The 18,769-nt window shown below is 46.3% G+C and overlaps 1 protein-coding gene across 1 annotated transcript in view; it reads left to right on the top strand.

Annotated features, from left to right (window-relative positions):
• The window catches only part of CSNK1G1 (casein kinase 1 gamma 1), a 102,989-nt gene that overhangs the window by 68,851 nt on the left and 15,369 nt on the right, over positions 1–18,769 (top strand). The window contains exons 6-11 of the mRNA XM_083870790.1: positions 3,113–3,264; positions 8,866–9,100; positions 11,405–11,490; positions 13,473–13,557; positions 15,185–15,333; positions 16,949–17,053. Of these exons, the coding sequence (XP_083726916.1) occupies positions 3,113–3,264; positions 8,866–9,100; positions 11,405–11,490; positions 13,473–13,557; positions 15,185–15,333; positions 16,949–17,053 (812 nt within the window). The remainder of the gene's footprint in view (positions 1–3,112; positions 3,265–8,865; positions 9,101–11,404; positions 11,491–13,472; positions 13,558–15,184; positions 15,334–16,948; positions 17,054–18,769) is intronic.

The following is an 18,769-nucleotide window of genomic DNA, read 5'->3' as shown; positions in this document are numbered from 1 at the left end:
CCTTTTTCCTCCATCAATCTCTTTCGTTGGCAACATCCTTAAGTATTTACGGATCTGCTGGTGATATTTATGGAGTTCCTGTGGTTCACTGTGGCAGTGGACTCAGCACCAGGACACAACAGTTTTTGCTGAAATAAAGCCAAGCTACGTCATAAATTATGCAGATGGGCTGTGACAAAATCAAATTTTATGCAGATTTTCTTAGGCTGACCATTTTTACTGTTCAGAATGGCTCTGGAGCTGCCTGTATCTCAAGTTTCATCCAGTCGTATCTGCCAGCACACCCTTTAATGTGTACATCAAGTTCATCTTTTGAGCTTTTCCTCTTCCCAAAAAGCTGGTGAATGTTGAGTTGAGTTTGAGTGAACTGAGGATCCTTGGCTTGGGCTGGGAGCTCCACAGGGCTCATCAGGGATGCTCCTTTGATCCAGGACACAGTGGTGCAGCCTGGGTCTGGAATTCAGAGCAGAGTTACAGCAGCTTTATCCTGGCAAAGGCAAGAGGGAGGTCCTTGACTGCAGAGCTGGCAGTCAGGGAAAACCCTCAGGGAAGAATCATTCCCTAAAAATACGCCTGAAGCCAATGATGTCTCCTGTATTCTGACATTTAGGATGCTTTTTTAATGTTCTTCACTAAGGTCTCACTTTGTCAGAGCTCTCACAGGAAGCAGAGCCTTCCTAAGGGTTTAAGATGAAGAGGATCCTCCAAGCTCTTGGCTATAAGCTCTGAGTAGGTAAAGCTGAAGGAATTGGAATCCCAGAGAGCACTAAGTAGTGTTGCTTCCTTCCCTATGTGAAATCCCCACCTTTTGGTCTTGCTGCAATCTGTCTTCTTGGTTATTATGCTCAGTAGGAAATTCATTTTAATTGCAATGCTTGCTCCTCACTGAGTGAGGCTGTAAATGTTCTCATCTTCCACTGGTCTGGGAACAGGATCCTTCACCGTCCTTAAGAGCCTTTCTGCAATTTTATTCTCCTGCATACTTTACTTAGCAGAGTCCTAATCCTAATTCCTTCCTCAGTTCCACTATTTGAGACTTGTAGAAACTGTGGTAGAGGTACTCATTGTCTGTCTGTATCTAGAATCTATAATGGGCTCATGTTTAAACTTTGCATAAAATATGCTCTTATTCTCTGTTATTATTCTCTAAAAAGTAGAGATGCTGATCTTGGTGTTAGAGGTGACTTTGTAGGTAAGTCCTCATCAGGCTTTACTGAAAACCCAGTGGCTCACCATGAGTCACTTCAAGAGCTGTTGCAATTATTCCATCCTTCAGCACTAAGCTGATGACATTAAATTGCCATTTGTGTTGATTTGGGGATATTTGAAAGCATCTTGGAGCTGCCTGGATCATATCCCATCATTGTTTGGCTTTCTGAACTGCTTCTGCATCAAACCATCCTGTCTTCCTAGAGGATTTAATGGCTATTCCTGCTTCCTAAAGCATGGAGCTCTGTTAGGAGCAGCAGCCTCTCAAAACCAGGTTGGGTCAATGTTTTCCATGGGACAGAAAACACTGGTTAGACAGGGAATTCCTGCAATACTCTGTAATATCCCATTAATCCATCCTGATGACAGATTCCATGAGCATGTGAATTAATGAGATTAAAACCCTCCTTGGGTAATCTTTGTCAAACTGGGTTATTTTGGAGCAGTTCTTGGGAGCACAAGTTCTGGGATATTTAAGCTTTAGTGATCTCAGTGCTGTATTTGTTACATTGTTGGCAGGTTGCAGAGTTAGGGGTGGATTAAGGGGGCTTCCCTAAATCTGGAGTAGGACATGCACTGGTTGTGTTGCTGACAGGCTCCAGACTGAAATGTTTCACTGCCTGAGCACCTCACAGAGCCAACACCAAACTGTGCACCTAATTAGTCGAGTGTTTTGCTGTATCTCACATTGATCACTTATGCAAATCCAGGTGCGTGCCTCCACTGGTTTAAAACATGCAATAAAATTAATAATCATGGTGCTTTCAGGTCCCATGCACTGTAATTTATGGATCTCTGTGGGAAAAAAGGCTGCATACATAGCAGTGCTCCCCATGCTCAGCCTTTATGCTGAATAGCAGGACACCATGTCTTTGGGCATTCAAATATTTTGTTTTGACATAAGACAAAGCCCTATATTTCAAAACAAAACCTTTCTGTTGTGTTCTGGAGCTGCTTATGAGGTGTAGACTGGAAATACATGGATATTTAAACATGTACCCCAGCTTGGCGCTGACACTGGGACGCCAAGTTCTGGTGCAGGTGCTGATTAGCAAAATGAGCAGTTGGGCCTGCACTAAATTCCTCCTCTATGGGCTGCTGTGGTTTCCTTTTTGAGTCAAAGGTAATTCCAGGAGTGCTGTGCGGCTCTGTGAGTCTTCCAACAATAAGGCTGGTTTTTTCCCTTTCAGAAAGCTGATCCACCCAAAAATCCCCTGCCAGCTGAGTATCAACACTGCACTCCCACAGAGCAGTCTGTTGGGTGGGAAGATGGGCTCTGGCTCCTACCAGTTTGATGTTGATAGTTGTGTGTGTGCACATATGCTAATGACCATGATCATCTATTTTTTATGGTGATTGGTCAAAATTTAAAACTTTTCCCTATTTTAAAGGAAAGGGATTTTTTCCTTTTTACTGAATGTAAACTTTGTGTAAGGTTGTGCTTAAAAACAAGGGCTGGGTGTTATCTCTGGTGACAAAGCAGCCCTTTTTTAGCCATGCTTCATTTTCTCCAAGGACTGTCATCTTCCTAATTGCTCCAACAAATGCCAGCCCACATATGGGGCTGTTCTCTGCCTGGAGTTTAGTGGAACACAGGGAACTCCATGTCTGGTTCCCTAAATCCAAGCCTTTAAGCTGCCAAAGCTCAATGCTTTCAGATGTTTTTGTTAATTGCTGTGAAATCCATTTGTCTGTCCAAGGGTGTAGCTGAGCAGAGCCTGCACTGGTTTGGCCTTTGGTTCAGTCACACTTTGTGCTGGAGCTTATCTCCTTGCTGGGCAGCATCAGAGAGAATTCTCAAGAAGTGACAATAAAACTCTGCCTAACAAAAGGTGTGCAGGCAGGGGGAGGGGAATTAACTTTGTCCCATTGACTGATTCCAGTTCTTTTCCTGTTCTTCCAGCTGAAGGGCTCCCCCAGGTGTATTACTTTGGACCATGTGGAAAATACAATGCCATGGTATTGGAGCTGCTTGGACCGAGCTTGGAAGATCTGTTTGACCTCTGTGACAGGACGTTCACTCTGAAGACGGTGTTAATGATTGCCATTCAGCTGGTGAGTGATGGGCAGGGCCCTGCCCTGGGCTCTCCTTGGCTGTCCATCCATTCTGGGGTGGGCACAGTGCAAGGTTCAGGGCTGAGGGAATCTTCTTCCATCACAGAATCACCTGGTGGTTTGAGTTGGAAGGAACCTTTAAAGATCTAATCCCACCCTCCCTGCCATGGGCAGAGACACCTTCCACTAGAGCAGGGTGGTCTAAGTGTGTCCAGCCCGGCCTTGAACATTTCCAGGCATGGGGCAGCCACAACTTCTCTGGGAAACCTGTGCCAGGGCCTCACCACCCTCACATTCTTCCCAATATCCCATCTAACCCTGTGTTTTGGCAGCAGCAAGCAATTTCCCCTTGTCCTGTCCCTCCAGTCCCTTGTCCAAGGTCCCTCTCCATCTTTCGTATAAAAGAAAACTTCTCAGAGGTGAAAAGGACTCCTGCCTGTGAAGGGAAGGTCAAATTATGTTTATGAGAAACTGGCTCCCTGCACAGCAGAACCAGTGAAGCTGGATTCCTTTGGACTTGCGTCCCACGTTCCCTACATGCCCCTGCCCCAGTACCTGCCCCAGCTCCCCTCCCTCTGTTTGGACATCCCAGGAACATCTCATTTCTCACCCACTCCGTGGGACACACAGAGCACAGCACCCTCCCACACTCCTACCAGTTCTACTGGTTTGGTGCTACTGAGCTGCCCATAGACTGAAACCTCACAGGGCAGTGGGAGCTCAGCCCTCCTTAGCCATAATACCAACATTGGAGGGCTCTGCCTTGGTCAGATTTGGTCAAAAATTGGTCAGTCAAATGAATTTTAAGTTACTGACACTTGGAATATAATAGTTCTATGGGCAACATCACTGAGCCTTTAATGCTCCTGAAAAGGAAAGGAAATCAAGCTGGAAGGGATCCAGGCACAGATCTGGGTCTGTGTTAAAAGTGAACGTGAAAGCTGAACATACTAAATGTGGTGCAGAAACTTCCACAAGTCAGTCTTTTTGCTTTTCAGACTGGTTTGCAGATTCCCAAGTATCTAAATATCTGCAGATATCCAGATCTTGGATAGCTACACCTTGGGATCACCCAGATACTCCACAGCAGACTTGGGATTGTATACTCACATTAAAAGCTCCACAGATAGAAGCATGGTAGGGAAGAGGAGGTGTAAGAGATGAAGAAAACAATCCTTTCCAGATAAACTGAAGTTTGACACAGCAGCATCTCAAATGGAAAACTGAGGTCAAAACTGCAGAATTTTGAACAGCACCTGCCTGGTACTGAGGCCTCCCACAGCAAAGCAGTCAAGTTCTCTTGGTTTTGAGTGTTTCTTTATCAATGGAAAACCAATTTATAGTATTGACTTTGATTAATTCAAGTGGCAGCAGCTGGCAAAGCCTCAGATATGGCTTGTGTGACCTTTGGAGGGAAGATGTAAATTCATTCCCAAGGGACTGCTGGGGTAATCAGGACTGTGACAGCCATGGCTGCTGCCTTTTGCCAAGTCCTGGGGCTGCAGCTCAGCTCTGGGCTTGGATGTTCTTCACTGGCATCACCTGTTGTCTTGTGGCCAGGCTGCAGCTCACCAGGGCACTGGTGCCAGTTGGAAAACACCTGCTGAGACTGATGCAAGGGGACAGCAAAAGCAGTCAGAAATGGAGGAGCTGATGTTCTCCCAAAGGATCAGATGCTCCTTTGGCCGTGGGGAGATTTGTAGGGCCTTCTCAGCCTCCTCAGGGAGGTTACATGTGTTGCCAGCTTGGAAGTGTGCACATTTAAGGAGACAGATTCAGCATCCTCAGGTGTGTCCCATCACCTGGCCCTGGGAGGAACGTTTTCCAAAGGATCTGGCACTTACTGCTCAAATGGAATGAAAACCCTTTGCTCCAAGTACAAGGTTTATGGGGAAATTGTCTTTGTCCCACACTTAATGATTGCAGTCACTGTGTCACACTTCAGTGTGAGACACATCAGAAAGGAAAGCTGGACTCTCAGACTCCTTGGGTTCACATCCATGAATTACATTTTGTTCTTGTTTCTGACCAGCTGAGTCTGCTTAAGCTGCTGTAATTCTAACCATGGGCAGCCTCATGTTTCTTCTCATACTTAAGATGATCCCCATGTCTGTAGGAGCATCCAGTCCTGTGGTCAATTTTTAACCAGAGACATCCTGGAAAGATATTTTTTAATACATATTTATGCTTGGCTGATTGAATGAGCTTGACAGGTTGCAGCATCACAGGACTGGTGGTGGATCCTTTACAGACGTTAGAAGAAAGAGGAGTTTCTCTAGGGAAAACAAGGGTAGTGTCTCTTAAGAATCGCCACATGGGATTACAGGAGAATTCAAACAGTTTTACATCAGGAAGACTCTCCTGGCTGAGGGTGAGAGACACTGGATGACAATGAGTCTTGAAGAAAGACAGCCTGTTTGGGAACTGTTCAGACTCAAACTGCTTCCTCCATACTCCACATGCAGCTGAAGACATCCAGTAGATCAGATCCACTGGATGAAGCTCCTGAACAAAGCCAAGTCTGGCAATTAAAATGTGGTCACTATGTCAGCCCCTACAGCCCATAAATAATGGGAGAATGTTCTTCAATTCAGGCTTCTGTTTTTCACTCTTGGCCAGGTCCAGCCTGTATGATGCTCACTGACAGTTTACAACAAGCTCTGTTGTGCCACCAGGCACTGGAAAAATACTCTGGATGTGATCTGGACCAAATTGTGGCAAGATGTTTTTCTACCAGTGACCATCAAAACTGTCTCTGAACAAGATTAATTTCATTCTCTGCTGAACTAATCTATATTTAAGCAGATGATGTGTGGAAGAAGGCCTTAAATTTATCAGGGAGGTCTAGAGATGGAACTGCTGTCAAGATCAGCCTGTTAAGAGTTACCTTTCTGGGAGAAGAGGGTTTGTTACACTTGCTGCCTTGGCAGGAGGAAGGCAAACGAAAGCACGGGTTCCTTTGGCACCTGCTAAATGTCACAATATCCTCTCATTTCTCCACCGCAGCCCAGGGGTCCTGCTGTGTGCCAAGGGATTCTTCCCCCTCCTAAGGGTTTCTCTGACATCTGAAATGGAGATTTATGGCTCCAAGGATGGACTCAGCCAGCCGTGGCCATAGAAATCCCTCTGTAATTCAGTCTTCCATCTACCCTAGTGCTCCTGTGCTTGCTGTTTTTCCAGTGTTAGAGCAATTCCAAATTATTCCCAGTTCCTCAAGCTGTTTCTCTGCCCCTGAAAGAATGAATTCAGAGTGTTTGAGCCTGTAGTTCAAACCCAAAGGAATAGGCACTGCACCTCTGCATCCAGCAAATTTCCGGAGTGGGAACTTCCCCTCTCCTTCAGCCACGCGATGGGTGTGATGCTGAGGTTGTGCAGGCAGAGCTTCTGTGTGCTCTGTGTGCTCAGGCACAGTCTGGAAGGGAAATGCAGTCCAGACACTCCACATCACAGCAGCCATGAGCAGAGAGAGTGTCTTGTCAGTGTGAATAAAGCATGGAAGCTACTCCAGGAAACATCTTTTTGACTGGGGGAGCGTCTTTCAGCTGCCATGGCTGAGCAAAGCTCTCCAGCATGAGGCGTCCTGGCAGGTGGAAGTAAAGAAGGAATATGAAAGACCCCACAGCAACTGTGTGTGTGTGTTGGAAGCAGAAAAGGCAGGTGTGAGGAAAATAGGCAGGAAAATAAGTACCCTTGAGTGCTGCTGGAGCATATTGGCTCATCTGACACCTCAGCTGTCCAGGTTGTTGTCCTGCCTGCTGCAACTTGCCGAGAGTTTTTAAAGGAGAAAAAAAATGGGCCCTTTTCAGGTTCTCTAATTGCTGTTGGGATTTCAAAAACTGAGCTGCTCTGGTAGCAGGAACAAATGAAATGAGCCAGTTAGGCTCCGCTTGGAAGCTTGTTATGTGCGGAGAGGCAAGGAAGCTCTTTGTTCCACTTTCAAGGGTTGCATCTTCATTTGAATTGCCTCCCAACGTGGCTTTTTGTCTCACAACCTGCTGCCGTGTCCTGTAGGTGATTCAAAGTGTGAAGAATGACTGAAGAGCATCTGCTCTGCTCTGCACCAGCCTGTAATTGATTGGAAATAATGGCTGTTAGCCGTGAAACCCATTTTCTCGGCACATTGGAATCAATCACTGCATCGAGGGGAGGGAGCGGCAGGCAGCACGTGCTGTTCCCTTCTTTGAGGAGTCTTTGAGCAAATTCTGGGTTTTAAGCCTGATTCACCTGCAGCCAATTTTTTCCTGTCTGCTGCCCTCCCTGTACAGCTGTTTGTTTTATAAGGAGGGCTGCCCCCTCCTGCCTGCCACTTCTTTCCGAGACATGGAAACGCAGCAGATTTTCCTTTAAAATAAGGTGCATGGTAAGGGCCTGGGAGTGTGATGGAGGATCACACGCATGTGGATTTTTAAAACCAGGTGTGGGTCCATGATCTGTAAAGAGAAAGAGTGATCTCGGTTTGCCAGCTGGGAATGTGTCTGGATTCAGTGAGAAATGAAGGAGGAGTCAGAGTCTGCCAGCCCAACAGAGTGAGCAGGGGGGTTGGAAAGGCTGACAGGGGGTCCCTGCTGCTTGGCTGGGGGAGAGTGACCTGGCTCTGTGACCCAGAGACTCCAGCCTGCAGAGCTTTTCCACCAGAATCCACCCAGTGGGGGGTGACCAGCTGGTGGCGCTCGCCCTGGATGTCCCTCCCAATGGTGTGACACTGACCTCTGGGGATTGAGGCTCGTTAGTGCAAAACTGGCAGTTGGAGCTTTGCAGAGGTTTCAGGGCATTGCTGGCCCACAAACATCTGGGTCAATCCCAGTAGCCTTTCCAAAGGAGCATCTTGTTTAAGCCACTGTGCCCTCTGGCATGCAGGGCAGCTGCAGCCAGGACAGCCATAAATGGGGGTCCATGAGTGTTCATCTGAAACATAAAAAGGCAATTAAAGGTAATAAATGAAATTAATTTAGGAATTATTTCCAGTTGGAATCATCTCCTAAGTTCAGGACCCAAAGGAGAACTGCTTGGCAGCCTGTTCAAGCATCACCTGCAATGTTTGCTTTCAAAAGCAATTTTAATGATGAACTTCTGAATCAGGTGTGTTGTTAGAGGGACTCCATCACCTCAGAAATGGGGTTCCTGCCCTTTCACCTTCCTGTTCAGTCAAACTTCCAGAAAAACATTAGTCAAAAGATGAAAAATATTCCAGCTATTCCTAGTTGACAGCAGTGAGATTAATTATTATTTTAGTCAGCTTTGAAGATCGTAAAGCTTCTGCCTGCCCAAAAATCCCCCTCCATGAAGAATCTGGCACGTCTAAGACACCATATGGGTCGAGGGAGGAAGGTGGTAAGACAGAGCAACAGGGGAAGGCAGTGGGCAAGGGAAGAGCTCTTGGTAACCGGTTTAGTATGTTTAAAATCAATACAAAAAGGCTGCTGCAGCTCCCCGTGGCATCCTGCCAAGAGCTGCATCCCAGTGGTAACGCCTCAGAAACAGCCTTTGCCATTTCCGTGGGAATAAAGCCGGGAGCACAGCATGATAGCCTTGGAAAGGAGGGGATGACAAATTTCTCTTCCAGCTCTGCTCACAAGTAATGTTTCCCTCGTGGTTTTGCAGATCTCTCGGATGGAGTATGTGCATTCCAAGAACCTCATCTACCGGGATGTGAAGCCAGAGAACTTCCTCATTGGCCGGCAGGGCAATAAGAAGGAGCACGTCATTCACATCATAGACTTTGGATTGGCCAAGGAGTACATCGACCCGGAAACCAAAAAACACATTCCCTACAGGGAGCATAAGAGCCTCACTGGGACAGCGAGATACATGTCCATCAACACACACCTTGGCAAAGGTTTGTCTGCCTGGGGGGAGCTTACACAGTCTGCTTTAGGCTGGGAAAGCTCTCCAAGGTCATTGAGTCCAACAGTTGACCAGCACTGCTGTGTTCACCATTAAACCATCTCCCCAAGTGCCACATTCACACATCTTTTGAACACTTCCAGGTGTGGTGACTCCACCACTGCCCTGGGCAGCCTTTTCAGCTTCCTTGACAACCCTTTCAGTGAATTATTTTCTCTAATACCCAACCTAAACCTTCACTGGTGTTGCTTGAGGCTGTTTCCTCTTGTCCTGTCCTTTGTCCCCTGGGAGCAGAGCCCAACCCTTCCTCGGTTGCCCCCTCCCGTCAGGGAGTTGTGCAGAGCCAGAAGGTCCCTCCTGTGCCTCCTTTTCTCCAGGCTGAGCCTCCCCAGCACCTTCAGCTGCTCCTGGTGCTCCTTCTCCAGCTCCAGTCCCTTTCCTGGACACAATACAGCTTGCCATTTGAATCCTGTAGACCTCCCATAGCAATCTTGGCACAGCTCTCTTGCGCCCTTGAAGCTATTTGTGAACCTCCCAATGCCGTTTACAGTTGTGTGGCTTTTTTTTCCTCCCCTCTTTTGAGGAATCGAGCCAGCTGAAATGTTGGAAGCCTCATAATTACAGTTTTTATTAGGAACTAAATAACTGGGAGCAGCCCTGCACTGATAAAAGACAAGCAGGCAGGCGGTGATTGCTGCACTGGATGACAGACAAATAGGTTTCTATAGCACAGCATTGTCCCAGTGTCTTCCAGTTCCAGGTGTTTAGAGTTGGATGTTTCCTGACCTAGTAATTTGTTGGAGAAAATGAATGATTTAAATAACTTTAAACCTGGCTTTCATCTCCTCTCCTCGCTGCTTTCTTTCCTACCAAAGATTACATTTTTGTGGCTGAAAGGCAGAAAAAAAACCCTTATTAAATGTTTATATTCTCATAAATTCATACAAGCAGTGAGATAATGGAATATTCTCTAGGAGGCCTCCTAGCATGTTGGCTCCCACTTGGAGAGCTCACTCTCTTTGGGGAGTAAGGAGGGATGAGCCTAGCTTCTAATTTTGGAAAGTGAAGAGTCAGGCAGGGATGGAGGAATGGGAGGGTGCAGTGGGAGCAGCCTGGGAAGCTGCTGGTGCAGGCAATGTGGAGAGAAGATGTGTTTGTGTTTGAAGTGCACCCTGTGCCTTCCTTAGGACCCATTTCCCACAGGATTTCATCTTGCACTGTGGCTCTTGCAGAGAAAGGGTCCAAATCAGTTCTGGGGGTGTATTTGAGGGGGCTGTCCCTGCCCAGAGGGGTTGTGAGGAGCTGACGCTTCACTGGTCAGACCAGCCCAGGTAGAATCAGTCCTTTCACATTTCACACTCAAGAGTCTGACTGCAATTCTTCTGAGAGACAAGTGCACTCAACCGTCTTCCTGGAAGTCCATCTGCATCACTGCACTAAATTACCCAGGGCATCTTCTTTTTTTCCTCTTTTTATCAGGGTAACTGCAGGAACTGTCACTTCAGTTCCCTTCTCCTGAGTATTCCCACTCCCAGCATCTCCTGCAGACTAAGTGGCCACAGTGTCATGTGCTGGATCTGCTCTGGGTCCTGGAGCAGGTTGTTTGGGGCAGGTGGGGTTCAGAGAAGGGGAGGTTGCACCAAATGAGTCCTCGAGCTCAGTGAACCCAAGAATGCAGCTCAGCCCAGCCCAGTGTTGCCTCTAGATTTATTGTTCTCTTCTGCCCTCCCTGGGGTTTTGGATACATTTTGGCAGCTTGTTTTTGGATACTTTTTCCTTTGGCTCCCTGCCCCTTTCCCCCCCCCTTCATTTATAATTATAACATCAACATGGCAGCAGCAGCAAGTGTTCCATGGCACTGGAAGGAGCTATTTTTGATCTGCTCTGATGAGCAGCAGAGGCAATTGGGAAAGGACTGGCACTGTGCAAGGGTAGATCCCTGCAGCTGATTGTGAGTATCCCGTTCCCATTTAGTCCAGAGGAAATGATCCCACACCACAATGGCACCAGTGACACTGGCAAGTCAGAGAAGAATTGGGGCACTGCTTCATTCCTCTGTTCTACCTCAGGTTGGGATGTGTATTTAGCAGTTCCTATGTTATCTCATGGCTTCTGGCTGATTTTACACATTTTCTGGCTTTCTGAAACAGCTTCTGGTTTTGCACAAGATCTGAGCTGCAGACAGTGAGTGAACGTCCCTGTGGTACCTCTATCACAGATACAGGTGTGGCTGCTGCTGAGATCTCAGAGCCATTTCTGCTTCTGCAGCAATAATTTGTCATCTCTTCTCTTTTAGAGCAAAGTCGTCGAGATGACTTGGAAGCCCTTGGCCATATGTTCATGTATTTCCTCCGAGGCAGCCTGCCCTGGCAAGGATTGAAGGTAGGTTTGAGCTTTAGGTTTTGTCCTTTAGAACTTTGGCTAGTCTCTACCCAAAGGAGAATCCACTGGGGAAACTCTGGAAAAATCCAATCAGAAATGCTGTCCTCTCCTTTGTGTCCTTGAAGCCCAACACTGAGGCATTAAGTTTAGCTGCAGGGAAGATTTTAAGGTAGAAATACAGTACCTGGCACTTCAAGTTGCCAAATTGCTACAATTTTAGAGAGAAAGTTGAACAGAGAGACAGGGACAGCAGTGAGAGAGCTGTGGTTGGAAGCTGCCCCAAACTGGAGCATGACTGGGACACAGTGATTGTTTATGAAATTCCAGTTACGGCAACACAATCCCCCAGCTGCATCTGTGATCCCTGTTTATAATGGGAGCAGTTTGATGGGTTTAGATGCACAGATGGACTTCATCTTGAAAAACTGGTTTTCTGGCACAAGTACTGGACTTGGCTTTCCTCCAGAGACACTGGACACTCAGTGCTGGGGAGTTTATGAGATGCTGTGTACAATGTAGAGAGCTGCAAGTAATTGAGTTGCCGACTGCCGCCAACATCCATCAGCTGAGCTAACAAGCTAAGTCATTTGCTGGCTCCAGAGCTGTTGGAAGCTGCATCTTTACTTCTCCATCACCTCCCTGATGATTATGCTACTGTGTTCAGCTTTGGAACTGAAGGGAGTGAAGAGACTGATCAGGCTGGGTTTATCAGGGAAGACAAGAGCTCTTGTTGGAAAAAGGAGCCAAGGCTTTGAGTTCAGGAGCTGCTCAGCAGAGTTCTGCAATGGTCAGTGGGTATAGACTCAGTTGGGTTGATAGACCTTGTTCAGCTGTTTTTCACCACCTATCCAGAATTATTCTCAGCTCAGCCTCATCAGGCATATGCCAGAAGTGTTAGCAACAGCTCATAAAAGCAAAGAAGGGTTTTTCAAACATGAAAGGGATTGTGAAAGAAATCAGACTCTCTGATTTTATGTCCATGCCTCTCTGTGTTAATCTAGGACGTATTTTCTTTCTGGCTTAGTTGAATTTACCTGCTTTAAATTAATCCTGTAAATTATTCTAAAATAATTCCAAGTTTCTACAAGGTTCTACAAAAGTTCCTCAGTTCAGTGCTGAACTAGATAAGAATTAGTGGGCTCCTTTTTGAGGTCCAGGGCAAGTATAGACTCTCCAGCTGGATTTAGAATGTGGCATCTTTGCCCTTCTAGGTTTCCTCAGCTTACACTTTTGGTCTGTAATGTCAAGGCTGTATCTGCAGAGAATGTCTACAGTGCTAATTATGCTGCTACCAGGTCTAATTGACATATTTTGAAATGGAGGCAGAAACCCCACTTTTAGGGTGCCAGCTGGAGCAGAGTTCTCTGCCTCAGGTTGATTTAGGTGGTAAATCCAACTGCAAATGGTTTAATTTCCTTGTTGACCAGATATTAAACCAGTGCTGAGTGATGGACGTTTTGGGAATGAAGGGAAAGGCTGTGCAGGAGCAACCTGGGATTTGGGAGAAGTGTGGCCGATGTAGAGTCATTATCAATGTGGTAACATCCTATTGCACAGAGGGAAACACAAATTGCTGTGTAATGGGTGTGTTTTGCTGTTGTTTGTGAAGGCAGCTCGATGGCCCTAAGCCTGGGGATGTCCTGATGTGCCATCACAGTTCATTCACCTTTATTTCCTTCTCCCATGAAATGTTCCCTACACAGTCCTCAGGACTGGGCTGTGAGAAATGAGCCTTGTAAGACACTAATATGGGTCCTGCCTTTCATGAATGAAGATGTTTTGAACATCCTTGGATGTTCTCTGTCAATAGTCTGTGAAATATTCCTACTGCTGTAGTCCAGGATGCAGTTCAGTTACAAGTAACATCTCCTGATGTCACCCAGAATGGTCATTAAATACCTTGTTTTTCTTCCCATACAGCATGTCCTTTCTCACATGGTTGAACTCTTTCTCCACAACTGTTTTGTCTTTGTGCGCTGCAGGCTGACACCTTAAAAGAGAGATATCAGAAGATTGGGGACACAAAGAGAAACACTCCGGTTGAAGTTCTCTGTGAGAACTTTCCAGGTAAAGCCCTGATGGGATCGTGGGAGTGCAGCTGGAGGTGGCCATACCTTGTTAAAAGGATGGGCCTGCACTCCTCTGTCAGAAAGAATTGGATGATGTGTATCCATCGGGTTGTTCCTCAAGCTGGCAAACAACTGGAGCTGCTGCTATAAATTAGCAGGGCCTGAGGTCTCAAAATGAACAAAACTCTTCTCATCAAGGAGGCTGAACAGTGCTCAAGGGCCTTGTATGCCTGCTTTGTTTCTTAGTTTCCTTCCAAAAGAGCTTCTCATTATTTTCCCTTCCCCAAATGACGGTGTTGGAACTACCAAGTTAATTCTTTTCCAAATGGAAGGTTTTACAGGTGTTGCAGGTGTAGGTGGCCAGCTTGGAAGATGAGATTGTGTGTCTGTCCATGAATTTCACCTTCTGGGAGCAATTTTAAGGAGAGTGTTACTCAAGTATGCTTTTAGCCAAGCCCAACACCTGATCTCCAGTTAAACAGAACTTGGAGCCAGGAGAGCAGGGTACAGAGTTAGCACCTTCCCCAGGGTCCCCTGGCCACAGAGTGGGCTTGGGAGGTTTTGTGGGGGATTTCTGAAGTTCTGAAACCAGGGACAGCACCCACAATTAATCCCATTCCTGTAGGAGCTGTTGTGCCACACGGCTCTTTCCCAGCATGAGGAGCAGCAAGCCTGGAACGGGATCATTGTTCACTCAAATCACTGTAATTCCCCAGATGTCTCGTTCCAAAATCCACCTGGTTCCAAGCAGAACAGCTTCAGGTTGGCTGTTCTCATCTTTTTGCCAATAATCCTCCTCACAGCTTCTTCAGTTCTGGGCTGATGGGAGATAAGAGAACTGAGTTCTGTTCCTTCCTTGCCTGAAACCAGTTGTTCTCCATGATCCGGAGGTACTTGAAAGAGAGGATTCTTTCTTCTCTTTGTTTTTCCTCTCTTTTACCTCCATGGAAGCCACAAGCCACAGACAGAGTTAAGTATCAATAAGCAGTATTATTCTTATTTTTGTCAGCTGAAGGCAAGGCCATGAACCAAGGGGGAGCTGGGAAGAGGCAGGACATGAGTTCCTAGGGCTCAATAGTCTGTGCATGCAAAGTGCAACCCAGATGCAGGAAAGCAATTAATTAGCTTAACACCAAACCCTGGTCTGTAAATTAACTCTCTTCAGGTAAATTAACCTTGGAGCCTCCCTCTCTGGTCTACTTTTGAATATTCAGGCACTGCCAGTGTCAGGATGGGACACCTTCCACTATTCCAGGATGCTCCAAGCCCCATCCAACCTGGATGGGGCTTTAATGGATGGGACAGCCACAGCTTCTCTGGGTAACAGCATTCTAAATGCCTGTGAGCAGCCTGTCATCAGGTTCAGTGAGTTTATTTCTCACTCTGTTTATTTTTATAAAAATGTATAGAATAAATCAGGGTGTGGAAGTCAGTTTTGAGCAGAGGTGGGACTTCCATCTTTGCTTGAGAAGTGTTTGAATTGTTTTTTGTTGAGGACTGTTACTAAAAACCATGAATTGTAGGAGAAAAACCAGAGGTAGTGCTGGCAGCCCAGATGTTGGTTTCTAATAAGTCATTTGGAAGATTCAGGATAAAAGCTGCTGCTTTTTCCCCTTTTCTGACAGAGGAGATGGCCACATACCTCCGCTATGTCCGGCGGTTAGACTTCTTTGAGAGACCAGACTACGATTACCTACGGACCATCTTCACGGAGCTGTTTGAGAAGAAAGGCTACACCTTTGACTATGCCTACGACTGGGTCGGCAGGCCAATTGTGAGTTGTTCCTGCAAAATCCCATGCTTTGCCTTCCAGGTGCTGCTTCCCCACCACTGCCTTTTTGTTCCAAATTATCCCATTTAATGCCAGTGAGTTTAGGATCAAATCTTTCAATTCTCAACACACTGAGACGTCCTGATGGTGTGTCCAGGGGTTCTTGCAGTGCCTAGAAGTTTTCCTAATGGACGGAGGCACTGCATCTCACCTCTTTGGACATTCAAGCCTCATTTTCCTACTTGTGACTGAACAAGTGGGAAAATGGCAGGATGAGACTGAATTCCCTCTAGTCTAGCACAGGATTGGAGACCAGTATCTAAAATGTATCTTAAAGCAGGAGAATCATAGAAACCCCCTATAATGGTCATGTTCCCATCAAAAAGGTACAGGAGATCGAGACAGGGTTCTGATGGATCTTCAGTGAATAAAAGAATCCCAGAAGGATTTGGGTTGGAAGGGATCGTAAAGCTCACTTTGTTCCACCCCCCTGCCATGGGCAGAGACACATTCCACTGTCCCAGGGTGCTCTAGGCCCCATTCAACCTGGCCTTGAACACTTCCAGGGGTGGGGCAGCCACAGCTGCTCTAAGCTACCTTGCCAGAGCTTCACCACCCTCACTGGGAGGAATTTCTCCCAAATATCTAATCTAAACTTGCTCTCCTGAACTCAGAATATCTTATAGGACACTCATAGGCTGAACCAGCTCTCTACAGTACATGGCAGGGAAATGTGGCAGGAACCAGTTTCCTTTCAGCAATTCCATGACTCCATGTGGACCATGACCCTGATCTTGTTGCTTCACTTTTATCATCAAAACCCACTTAAACTCAGGAAGACCTTGGCCAAAGGATGTGTCATGGAGAAATATGGTAGAAGAATCTAAAACTTTTTGTTTTGGATCATTCTGCTCACTTCCCACCCCAAAGACCAGTAATGACATCTGTAAAGGAACTGTCACTGGTGCCGGATCAAATGCCATCAGTGCTAAACTTGGAACCAGTGCCAGTGCTTTACTGTCCCAACTATATTTAGCATTCCCAATGCTTACTGTGCTCAACAGAGTTCCTAAGAAATCATTCCCTTTGTGAATCAAGATTTTTCTCTTCATTTTTCTTTAATTACAAAGGCAGTTGATAAAGAGCACCTTGTAAGACAAGCGTGCTATTGCTGACAACCACAGTGGTTGCCATGGAGATCTTGATGTTGGGAGCAGGGATTATGACTTTGGTGAGAAGAGAGCAGATGAAGCTTTAATTTTAACACGTCTTGTTTCTATGCAAGCGTGATTTTTACAAGTGGTGAGACAATGGGATGAGGAAAACAAGTCTGTATATTTTCTGTTGTAATAATTCTGTGTGAGACGCTCTAGGTGTGATCTGACATTGAGACAGGCACCTAACTGTATCTTCTTAATTAATTTTTATACGAGACATTTGGTGCTGGTGTCCACCATCAAATTTCATATCTGTAAATCACAGGGATTTTATAACCCTGGCTGTAATTCTCCTTGGCCCCTCTGGGCACTGTTTTGATGTTTTTCTGTTTCCTACTGGCTTGACAAGGTGGGTTTGTGCATGTGAGAGTCTCTGCCCTAACCAACACTTTATTTTCCAGCCTACTCCCGTGGGATCTGTCCATGTAGATTCTGGGACATCTGCAGTGACAAGAGACAGCCACATCCACCGGGATCGACCATCACAACAGGCCCTTCGCAATCAGGTGCATTGCTTGGCTCTTCTCCCAATTCCTCTGCCACTGGAGAAGCAGAAGCCACATGGCATTATAGATGGCTGGGGCTGATTCTTGGTTATAGCAAGGACAATTCCTGCTTAATTTAGAAATGGTGATTTGAGGAGAATTTTGTCAAAGCAATGGGTTGTTTAAATAAGGTATCAATCAGTGGAGTTCCTCAGTATCACGAGCCAGCCGGAGTCCAGTTTGGAATGGGGTTGTTTTTCTGTAGTTTGTGGGTAAACAGGTTAAAGTCAGTCATCCAGCCTGGTTAGACTCCCTGACTATCACATTTTCTGAGGTGCTTTTACTCACAGCACATGGACTGTGGAGCAGACTGAGTTGTGTTGATGGCAGCAATCAGGTGCATTGCTTGGCTCTTCTCCCAATTCCTCTGCCACTGGAGAAGCAGAAGCCACATGGCATTATAGATGGCTGGGGCTGATTCTTGGTTATAGCAAGGACAATTCCTGCTTAATTTAGAAATGGTGATTTGAGGAGAATTTTGTCAAAGCAATGGGTTGTTTAAATAAGGTATCAATCAGTGGAGTTCCTCAGTATCACGAGCCAGCCGGAGTCCAGTTTGGAATGGGGTTGTTTTTCTGTAGTTTGTGGGTAAACAGGTTAAAGTCAGTCATCCAGCCTGGTTAGACTCCCTGACTATCACATTTTCTGAGGTGCTTTTACTCACAGCACATGGACTGTGGAGCAGACTGAGTTGTGTTGATGGCAGCCTGTTCCCAGGTGCCCTCTGCCCATGGAGCATGCAGCTGTGACAGGGATGTGTGTCCCAAGAACATCCATATGTCCTTCTCAGAGTGTCCAGTTCACAGTGTGAGTGTTGCAGAGCACAAAGGAGAGGCAGGGCAAAACCCTCAGGAAGGCATCACAGTCTGGACAAACTGCCTCGGGGAAATTGAATTTCCCATTTTTTCCTTTCTCGTTGTACTGTTTTGTTGGTGTTGAGACTTCAGATTTTTTGTGTTAACAGAATTCTTAGACTTTCAGCAGATCTTCAACTATAGCTCCCAGCTGGAGCTGTTCCTTATTCCCAGGGAGTGGTTCTGGGCTTATTCTGCTCCCCCAACCTCCATTCTGTTCGAGCTAGGGTTTGTGGGTACAGAACCAAGGGGTGCAACAACCTTCCTGGGCTCTGAGGGGTCACACAGCTAATATAGGGTAGGATACATCCCAGTACATCAGCTACAGTCGAGATGACCCCTCCCTGGGTAGTTAGTGTTGCTGTAGAAAGCTGCTGTAGGGTTGTTTGCAGCATGTGTGCATGGTGATTAGTGTGGGCTGGTGTGTGAGCCCTGATACAGTCATCTGCTTTAATAAATTTCCCTCATGGATGCAGTAACCCCCTGGTTTTGGGGGATTGTTCTGCCAGTCTCCTATTGTCCACCTTGACCACAGACCTTCACATTGTGTATGTGTGAGGCATCGTGTTTCCTTGACAGCACAGTGACACCTGGCTTCGTTTTCAGGCATTTTAGTTCACAAAGGCCCGAAGAAATCCCAAAATATGCAGGCAGCCTGCAGTCCTTGTTCTTCTGAGCTGCACAGATGATAGTCCAGTTCTGGATTGCACGGCAGCTTTTGTCATATTTTCACTTAAACATTACTTAGGATGATGAATTATTTAATAGAGCATGGGGGAAATCAGGTTCTTCTCACCAAAACACAAACAACTCTCTTCTGAGG

The sequence above is a fragment of the Zosterops lateralis genome, assembly GCF_965231275.1.
Source record: "Zosterops lateralis genome assembly, chromosome: 13".
Lineage (NCBI taxonomy): Eukaryota > Metazoa > Chordata > Aves > Passeriformes > Zosteropidae > Zosterops > Zosterops lateralis.
The sequence above is the reverse complement of the archived record's forward strand: the minus strand, read 5'-3'. Positions and strand labels throughout refer to the sequence as shown.